At 42.9% G+C, this 10110-nt stretch overlaps 2 protein-coding genes across 3 annotated transcripts; both read left to right on the forward strand.

The window, feature by feature from the left end:
- The first annotated feature begins 212 nt into the window (after window positions 1-212).
- RPP14 (ribonuclease P/MRP subunit p14) lies at window positions 213-8117 on the forward strand. Of its 2 annotated transcripts, none has more exons than XM_047096830.1 (6): window positions 213-328; window positions 3731-3828; window positions 3922-4006; window positions 6865-6941; window positions 7496-7574; window positions 8031-8117. In XM_047096830.1, exons 2-6 carry the CDS (start codon window positions 3731-3733, stop codon window positions 8085-8087), a joined length of 396 nt encoding a protein of 131 aa, XP_046952786.1. In that variant the 5' UTR covers window positions 213-328; the 3' UTR covers window positions 8088-8117. The 2 variants fall into 2 exon arrangements, with proteins under 2 accessions (XP_046952786.1, XP_046952787.1); XM_047096831.1 differs by lacking the exon at window positions 213-328 and adding an exon at window positions 471-636.
- Window positions 8118-8207: 90 nt separating this feature from the next.
- HTD2 (hydroxyacyl-thioester dehydratase type 2) lies at window positions 8208-9668 on the forward strand. The gene has a single exon (XM_047096829.1). The coding sequence runs from the start codon at window positions 8208-8210 to the stop codon at window positions 8709-8711; it is 504 nt and encodes a 167-aa protein (XP_046952785.1). The 3' UTR covers window positions 8712-9668.
- The last annotated feature ends 442 nt before the right edge of the window (window positions 9669-10110 follow it).

Genomic DNA, 10110 nt, shown 5'->3' on the forward strand with positions numbered 1-10110 from the left:
ATGAAGCGAGCTCCCGGACCGAATAAACACATCCGGAGTCCCAACCCCATTCAGACATTCGCTCATAGAGCATTCTCTGGAGTGAGCACCAGGGGGCACTGAGCTCGGCCAGTCTCAGCTACTGATAACGATTTATCCCTAGGTTCTTAGGCGAACTCCGCGCGGTGACGTCATATCCGCGCCTAGACGTCACTGACGCTTCCGGAGGGCGAAACAGGAGCCAAACGTAAACATCCCCGGAGTTTCCCGGGCCCAGGGTCTGGCCTCTGCGGGGGAGCTCCGAGCTTTGGCAGAGTCTTGCAAGGAACGGGATTCAGGAAGGCGCCAGGTTAGTCCGACCGAGAGCAGAAAACTGGAAGACCATAGCAGAGCGGTTGTTCGCCGGGATCGGGCTCAGTCGGCCACGCTGTTGACGCTAGGACGTGTGCGCCAGGCGCGCGTGCGCAAGACGGGAGCTGCGGCAGGCGGCGCGTGGCATTCTGAAGTACCTATCCGCTGGGGTTTGGGACACTGTGCGGCTGGGGAGGTTCCGCCGCGCACCTCCCTGGGGGTTTGTGCTGCGGGGTCTCGGTAGCGGATGGTGGCTGCGAGGAGCGAGCGGGACCATGTGTGCAGAGCGCATGCGCCCGGCGCCAGGTGGGCGCTAAATAAGTGGCGGATGGTGGTCGAAGAAAGTTGAAAACAACCGAAGTGCCCAACAGTGCATGATTGAGCTTTTTTTTTTTCCTTTAATGACTGATTTGGCCCAGCCTTATGTATTTAATGTGTACTGTGTGCGATGCAGTTTTTGATTCTTGAGAAACAGTATTGAACAATATATTCCCGTTTCTTGTGGAGTGTACGTTTTGTTGGGGTGGAGGAGGGAAGTACAAGTAGAGAATAAATGAGTTACGTAGTTGTGTTAGAGGCGTAGTAAGTTCTATGAGAAAAAACTAGAGCAGGAGCCTGGAGGGGTTGCCGTATTAGATAACCACCAGACCAAAGCGAGGGGGGAGAGTTGATCAAAGCCATGAAGGAAGCAAGGGAGCGAGCCACCTGGCTACCTGGAAAAAGAGCATTCCCAGCCTGCGTTAAAGCTAGGAGCCAGGCGCAGAGGCGGGAGAGAAATGGTGTGTGAGGAAGAGCTAGGAGGCCTCTGGTGGAAGGGGTTGAGTAGGGGAGTATGGTAAGGACATGAGATCAGAGCGGTTGGAGGAGGCAGGGGTACAAATCAGGTAAGGCCTTGCAGGACCGGTAGGTCCTTTAGCTTTACTCTGAGTGAAATGGGAACCGTTGCAAGGTTTTGAGCAGAGAAATGGCCGCGGCTTGAATAGCTTTTAATTGACTCATCCTGGCTGCTGTAGAAACTAGATTGGGAGGTGCTGGGGCGAAGCAGGTGGAAGTAGGGACATCTGTTACTAGGAGGTCATTTGATGAGCGTCCTTGCAGCCATTACAAAGTCTGGCTTCAAAGATTATGATAACAATGGCTGTGGAAGTGCTTTCATGGTGCTGAGCCTGGTAGATATGCCAGGCTGTATGAAGGGCTACCTGACATCCTCTCCTTTAATATCAGGATAACCTGCAGAGGGCAATACTGTCACTGACCCTGAAGCTCAGGCTATGTGGAGGTGACTGCTCAGTAAACACTTGTTCCTTAAGTCTTTTTTGGTAAAATATATATGACATAAAATTTATCACTTTTAAGTGTATGTTAACATTGCTGTGCAACCATTATCATGGTCCATTTCCAGAATACTCCTTAAGTCTTCATTGTTTTTGACAGCCTGAGCCCCAGGCCCCAATCTCATTCCCCTACCTCAGGCAGCCAACTCTGTCAAGGCTGATAGTAACTCTTAAAAAACACCTATCATGTGTGAGACAACGAATGAAGTGATTCTTCCTGTTCTTCTAGTCAGGGAAGATTCTAATGATTGGGAAAGAATCATCAGGTAGTTATTTCTGCAGTGTTGAAACCAAAGATACCCTTGAACATATAGGCCTAAGACATCACCATTCAGTAAGTGTTTACTGAATACATACTCTGCGCCAGACACAGTAACTATTAAGTGGGTGGTTGGATGTAGCTCCTTGACCTTGACTTGTCATTTTCTCTGGGGATATCATCTAGGAGTAGTAGGAACTAAGCCTGATGCATAGGTTTTTGTAAATGCTGGTTTAGAGCTTTATGACCTTTGCTAAGTCCCTTTCCTTGGTTGGACCTCAGTTTCCTGGTTCCTTTAGTGGAGAACCAGATATTAAACAGTATTAAGAGGTTGCATAACAAGGGAATCTAACTTAGAACAGGGTGTCAAGGAAGGCCTCCTTGAGGTGAAACTCCGAGAAGAGGAGGTAACCTGTAAGCTAAAATTCAAAGGATGAGTAGGGGCTATGCAGAGGGAGAGTGAGGTGGGAGTGGAGCCAAGGACAGGGATTCTCCACAGGGGGATGAGCATGTTCTGTGTTCTTGAAAGATCCAAATCTGTTAGGAATGACATCGAGGTCCATTCCAGGAATTCCTCTTAAACCCCTTGCTGTTTAAGCTTGGTCTTTTGTGGGTTTGCGAAATAGCCCTGTGCAGACATGGCTTCCAGACAGACAACAGGCAAACCAGCATGTGATGGGACAGCAGAACTACCACCCCTCATTCTGCTCATGTACTGTGTGGACTGAGAGTAAACAAGAAGAGGGCCTTCAGATCCTAGATTTTATTCCTGTATGCGACTTTTTTTTTTTTTTTTTTTTTTTTAAGAGATATACTAGGGGCGCCTGGGAGGCCCAGTTGGTTAAGCGCCTGACTTCAGCTTGGGTCATGATTGCACAGCTCATGAGTTCGAGCTCCCTGTCAGGCTTTATGCTGATAGCTCAGAGCCTAAAGCCTGCTTTGGATTCTGTCTCTCTGCCCCTCCCCTGCTCGCGCTTTCTCTCTCTCTGTCTCTCAAAAATAAAAAGAGAGAGAGACATCCTACTAGAGTGGTCTTGAGAGGACTCAGGAGCCGTTGGAATCTGTGTGCCCTTGGGCAAGTGTTCCCTCTCTTTGCTAAGCCTCAATGTCCTTTTCCCAAAAATGGGAGTGATAATAGCTTTTACCTCGTGGGATCATTTTGAAGACTTATGACCTAAAGTGTGTGAAGCGTTTAGCATAGAGCTAGGTACTAAGTGATGATAAATGTTCATTGGGATTATGTCATTAGAATTTAAGAGTACAATGGTCTGGCATATATAAAATCTGGAAACTTTGTGTCTGTCTGGGTAACTTTGGTTTGACCAGAATTAGATTAGTTACTATAGTAGGAGTTCTTTTATCTTTTTTTTTTTTTAAGTTTATTTATTTATTTTCGAGAGAGAGAGCGAGAGCAAGCAAGTTTGAGCACAAGCAGGGGAGGGGCAGATAGAGAGGGAGACATACAGTCCGAAGCAGGCTCCAGGCTCTGAGCTGTCAGCACAGAGCCTGACATGGGACTCAAACTTGTGAACTCTGACATCATGACCTGAGCTAAGTCAGATGCTTAACTGACTGAGCCACTGAGGCACCCCACTATACTAGGAGTTCTTTTAAAAATCAAATGAGTCAGGTACCTGGCTGGCTCAGTTGGTAAAGTATGTGACTCTTGATCTTGGGATTGTGAGTTCAAGCCCCACATTGGGTGTAGAGCTTAATTAAAAAAATAAAGATGGGTCAGATTGTCATTAAAAAAGTGAAAAATAGCTTGTACCTTGCTAACTTTTAGCTCTCTTGACTTGATTTCTAGATGTGGTCAGTGTTGGAAAAGATGCCAGCTCCAGCCACTACATATGAAAGAATAGTTTACAAAAATCCCTCTGAGCACCACTATATGAAAGTGTGTCTGTAAGTTCAGTTTCCTAAGTTCTACTTTTGATTACTTTTTTATGAGTCTGAATAGTATGAAATACGTTTTTTTCCTTTTTAATGTTATTACAGAGAATTTCAAGACCATGGGGTTGGACTGAATGTTGCACAGTTCAAACAGCTGCTTATTTCAGCCTTGAAGGACCTGTTTGGGGAGGTATGAATCACTTAGTAGATTGAACACTCCTTAGATCTTTGTAAGAAATACTAAAATGGTGCTCTTCCAAATACTTTTTTAGAACTGTAAAACCATATTTGAAATTGCAGAAGCGGACTTTCAGAAATATACTTTGGGTAGGTTTGTCCTAATATGCCTTCTGTTTGATGAGCAACTTGTTAGACAAATGTTTGTTTTAGGCCAATACTACTCACGGTATGGTCCAGATCTGCAACCTGCAGATAGTTTTGTGAAGATTTGTGGCTTGCAGCAGAATCAGCACACCACTTCCTTTACTGAGAAAGTCTCCTTATGTGAAAAATTGAGCTGAAACCATCAGAGGAGCATGTGATTCTTAATCGTGGGGTTGTGAATTCAAGCTCCACATTGGTGTAGAGATTACTAAAAAAAAATAAAAGAACAGCTGAACTAAACAATGTGCTTAGCAATCTTGTTCATTTACATTGTGATACAGCCTATTATTTTATCACAGACCGGCACATTGAGTAGTCCTCTTTTAGCATTCTCTTGAAAATAGTAGAATTTTGAGAGAGAACAAAGGCAGATGACTCAGAAAATTACTTTCTGATTCATGTGTTTTATCAAATTCATCTGGTAAGCATCTCATTAAAATTAAAAACATATACTCCACAAAAGACTCAGTTAAGAGGATGAAAAGACATATTACAGATTGGGGGAACTATTTGAAACCTGCATATCTAGAATATGAAAAGAACTCTCAAAACTCAATAGTGAGAAACCAAACATTGCAATTAGAAAATGAGCAGGGGCGCTTGGGTAGTTCAGTTGGCTAAGGGTCCGACTTGATTTTGGCTCAGATTGTGATCTCATGGTTTGTGGGTTCGAGCTCCATGTCGGGTTCCATGCTGACAGTGTGGCGCCTGCTTGGGATTCTCTCTCCCTCTCTCTCTGCCCCTCCCCCGGTCAGGCACATGCTCGCTTGCTCTCTAAATAAATAAATAACAAAAAGAAAATGAGCAAAAGATATGAATAGACATTTCACTAAAAAAGATGTACCATTGGCAAAGAAGCACATGAATGAAAAGTTCAGCATTCTTAGCCATTAGGGAAATACAAATTAAAAACACAGGGGCACCTGGGTGGCTCAGTCGATTGAGCACCCGACTTCGGCTCGGGTCATGATCTCACAGTCTGTGAGTTTGAGCCCCGCGTCAGGCTCTGTGCTGACAGCTCAGAGCCTGGAGCCTGCTTTGGATTCTGTGTCTCTCTCTCTGCCTCTCCCCCACTCATGCTCTGTCTCTCTCTCTGTCAAAAATAAATAAACATTAAAAAAATTTTTTTAAAAATACACGATGAAATGTCACTACACACCTGGCAGAACAACTGAAATTTTATAGATAGTGATAACATTAAATGCTGGCAAGGATGCAGAGAAACTGGATCACTCATGCATTGCTAGTGGGAATGTAAAACGGCACGGCCACTTTGGAACACCATTTGTAAAAGAAAAAATTAAACATGCAGCTACTGTACTACCCAGCAGTTACACACCTGCGCATTTGTCCCAGAGAAGTAAAAATTTACTAGTGTTTGCACAGAACTCGTATGTGAGTGCCTATAGCAGCTTTATTTGTAAGAGCCCAAAAGCAGAAGTTAGCCAGATGTCCTTCAGTGGGTGAGTAGTTAAATGTTCGTACCATGGAATATACTCGATAATAAAAAGGAACACACTATAGATATATGCAGTAGTGTAACTGGATCTCCAGAGAATTATGTTAAGTGAAAAGCTAGTTCCAAAAAGTAACAGTCAGGTGATCCCATGTATGTAATGCTCCTGAAATAACAGTTATATAATCTGGAGAAAGATTAGTGGTTAGGGGTTGGGGGGAGGAGTGGCTGTGACTAAAAAGAGGTAGAAGGAGCAAACCCTGTGGTGATGGTATAATTCTTTATCTTGATTGTGCTGGTGGTTGCATGAAACTACTTATGTGGTAAAATTGCGTAGAAGTACACACATAAACACGCACACATGCAAATACACAAACATGAGTGCGTATGTCACTGGTAAAATCTGAATAAACTGGTCGATATTAGATTTTTGGTTTTGATATTGTACTACTGGGGGAGGCTTTGAAGGGTGCGTAGAACCTTCCTGTAAATTTCTTTGCAACCTCCTGTGACTGTAATTTTTCAAAATAAAAAGTTCAAGGAAAAACTATTCCTTCTATATGGCAGGTATAAAACCTGGTTCCTGAGGATGTAGCCATGAACAGACAGGGCATCTGCCTCATTGATGAATAGTCTTGATTATTTTAGTAGAAAACTCTGTTGAACAGTTACTGGCAAGAATAATGAATATTATGCGAGGAAGTATGTGGTTCCTGTATGTGAACGAGCATACCAAGCAATTGAGCTTAAGCTTGAGGATCAGGGATGAGACCTTTTATTAAGTAGGCTTCATGCCCAACGTGGGGCTTGAACTCATGGCCCTGAAATTGAAAGTCTCATGCTCTACCAACTGACCCAGCTCCCAGGGATAGGACAGTTTAAACAAAGACTTGAAAGGTGAAGAAGAGTCACTAGCAGTATGAAGAGGTACAAGAAGAACATTCCAGACAGGGAATTGTAAATAAGCAGGACCAGTACTACACCACTACTAAATACTGTTTTTTTGGAGGAGAAAAGCAGTTGACAGGATTAGTTATTAGACTTTAAGAATGGTGATGACAGGGGCACCTGGCTGGCTCAGTTGGAGGAGCATGCGACTCCTGATCTCAGGGTTATGAGTTCAAACCCCACACTGGGCATAGAGATTACTTAAAAGAATAAAGATTAGTGATGACAGTAGTCTCCTAATAGTATTATTCCATACCTAGGTTGATGCAGCCTTACCCTTGGACATCCTGACCTACGAAGAGAAGACCTTGTCAGCCATCTTGAGGATATGTAGCAGGTACAACAGATGGTGGCATATTTGTGGTATAACAGAGCAGAGAGCTGAGTGGAAAAATAGAGCAAAAATGCTCTCCTCTCAGTATGAGAAGAGTTTTGTCATTGTGAACCCTGAGCAGCTTTTAGAAGTTTAAACTGGGAAGGATATGAACATTCATCCACCGAGCTTACACTATACAGAGGAAAACTCATGATTTGCTTACAATTGTAGTGTTTCCCAATTGATGGTCATGGTTGCAAACTCAGAGATGTGTATTTTAGAAACATTCCCGGGGCTCCTGGCTGGCTCAGTCTGAGGAGCATGTGACTTTTGATCTAGGGGTCATAAGTTCGAGCCCCACATTGGGTGTAAAGATGACTTAAATAAAATTTTTTTTAAAAATTCCTAATTGAGGTTCATTGTATTCTCTGCCTATAACATATTGTGCTTTTACTTTTGAAGTTTTCTCATTTAAATTAGGTTTTCTGGACCTAATTTAACTGCCTGGACCGTCATGAAGGTACTAGGGAGATGTCACCGCGACAAATCTTTATGTATTCTTGATCTTTCCACAGTGGTCTTGTAAAATTGTGGAGCTCTTTGACTCTGTTGGGATCCTATAAAGGCAAGAAATGTGCTTTCAGAGTGATTCAGGTAAAGCCCATTCCTTCACATATTCCAAACCAGGTTGAGTAGGGATGAAACTGCTTTTTAATACATATTCCATTTTTGTGCCTGCATAAATCTAGTATGGCTGACACTATTCAGCTGGGAGTGGTGGGGAGGGATAAGGACTTTGTTGCTTCTGGAAGTGTGAGACAGAGCACTTAGATTCTGGATTTTATGGGAGATGTTTGGGGATGAAACTTAGAGCTCTTGTGGAAAAGTCTTAACTTTTCATTTATTGCTTAATGCCTAGTGCCTTAAATAGTGGAACACGGTCTCTGAACTTACTATCACTTATTTATCTAAGGCCACCTCTAAGGATGCTCTTTAGAATGCTGCTGCATCAGCTTTGCTTACCCCATGAAATTAGGCATGTTTCCACATGCCCCGTGTTTCAGTGCAGTCTTTTCCCAATATTTCCTTAACTTTTTCTTTCTCTTACAGGTTTCTCCATTTCTTCTTGCCTTATCTGGTAACAGTAGGGAACTAGTGTTGGATTGAATAGTCTTCAATGTCAGAAACATTCCTCCGCTCTCAAAAGGTACTTTTTGATGCCAGAATCACATCTGAAGATTGAAGCAGTCTAAAAGCTCCGATTGCTGGACTTTGACAGTGCTGAAGATGTTCCCAGTAACTTGCAGCTATCGTTGGTGGGGTGGGCTTCAGAGGAGAATCTGCCTGAGCCGGCAAGTGCCGAGCAGGTGGCACATTGAGCAGATGCATGTCCGAGTTGGAGACCATGCTGAACTCAGCAGGGCCTTCACACAGAGGGACGTGGCCGCCTTCTCAGAATTAACGGGGGATGTCAATCCTTTGCATTTAAATGAAGAGTTTGCAAAACACACCAAGTTTGGAAAGACAATTGTACATGGAGTTTTGATCAATGGGCTTATTTCAGCTCTCCTGGGAACTAAAATGCCAGGGCCAGGCTGTGTTTTACTTTCACAGGAAATTAGCTTTCCAGCCCCTTTATATGTTGGAGAAGTTGTTTTAGCTTCCGCAGAAGTGCGAAAGCTAAAGCGGTTCATTGCTGTTATTGCAGTGTCGTGTTTTGTAATAGAAAGTAAAAAGACTGTTATGGAAGGCTTGGTTAAAGTTATGGTCCCAGAAACTCCCAAATCCTGAAACATGTGTAAAGATGCACGTTCAGGTGCTAGTGGTACTATTCGTGAGGAGCCTCTGAGGAAAATAGGTTTTGCTGCTCTTCACTGAAGGATGGCTTATAGACCCAGAAGCCTGAGTTGGGGAAGGGGAACAGGGAGAGGGGTGTGCAAAAGTCCTCTATCCAATCCAGTTTTATGCTTCATGCAGACTTGAGTATATTCATCATCTGTCTAGGTTTTTAAAATTGAAAAATTATTGGGAAGGTTATTTAGCTGAAGGTTCTACTTTTAGGATTTCACATCTAGTTAGGTATACATTTGGATAACACAAACCTGCCTGTGTCTGTGGAGAGTAAATTCCTCACTGAATTTATAACTACCATTTAATTATTGAGGACAACAACAGAAGTCAGGTCGTCTTTGAACACCTACCTTCTACCAGTCAGCACTCTTAGATCCTGTTGAGTAGTTTCCAGGTCAGAGTTTATTGTAATTTGTTCCCGTTTATACCACGATGGCACCTTGTTCCATCATCAGTGGCATTTGTCTTCCAGATGGTTTTCCTGTTATTGGAGAACGGCTTATGCACACACTTGGACTCATTTATGTAAACTCTGTCAATCTCATGTATAAAACGAGGATAAGGACACCTACCACACAGGATTGTTGGAGTTGATAGATGCAAATCTCTAAGTACCAGGTCTAGCCTGTAAAGTAGCCACTGCTGTCATCCATCTTCCCCTGTCAGTGAGGTTAGAGATTCTCCTCAGTTTAAAGCAAACTGGCCCACAACTAAACAGATGACAAGCTAATTTTTCAGGCTGTCAATCAGTCTAAACCTGGACTAGTTGAATGCAAAATTTGTTTTGATAATCCAGATTATTTTCTCCCTCCCTTGAAAATACTGTGGATTCTCCCCTTTATAAATAATACATGCTTATTGTAAACATATTGTAAGAAATAAAATGTATAAGGAACACTGGAGGCCAAATTCTTAAAAGAGTTGAGGGGTAGTGAAAATTAAACAGCATCAAAAAAAAAATTGAGGGGTGCTGAAGAGGAAATGCGCTTAATGTGTTAGTACTGAGTGATCATCCCCAATGCAGCCAACATAACATAATCTGTAGTACAGCATCCACTTCTGCTCTGTAGCTTTATAGAGCGGTTCTACAGCTAGATGCTTTGATCAGGAAGATGAGATCAAGTGTAATTGGAGGGATCAACTCACTTTTCCTGGCAAAAGGTTTTTCTCCTGGTGGATCAGTAACTAGATTTTGTTTTTACATCAAAGGTAGAAGTTAAGCAGATTACTAGAAAAAGTCATTCTGGGCACTAGAGGGCAGTGATGTGTATAAATAATATTTTTAAACTGTTAGGTGTTGTACCGTACACTAGTTGGTGATGGGTGAGATGAAAATACT

This window comes from Lynx rufus, unplaced genomic scaffold (assembly GCF_022079265.1).
Source record: "Lynx rufus isolate CCGP_SWC_20201006 ecotype Redwood Valley unplaced genomic scaffold, mLynRuf1.p SCAF_4, whole genome shotgun sequence".
NCBI classification, from domain to species: Eukaryota; Metazoa; Chordata; class Mammalia; order Carnivora; family Felidae; genus Lynx; species Lynx rufus.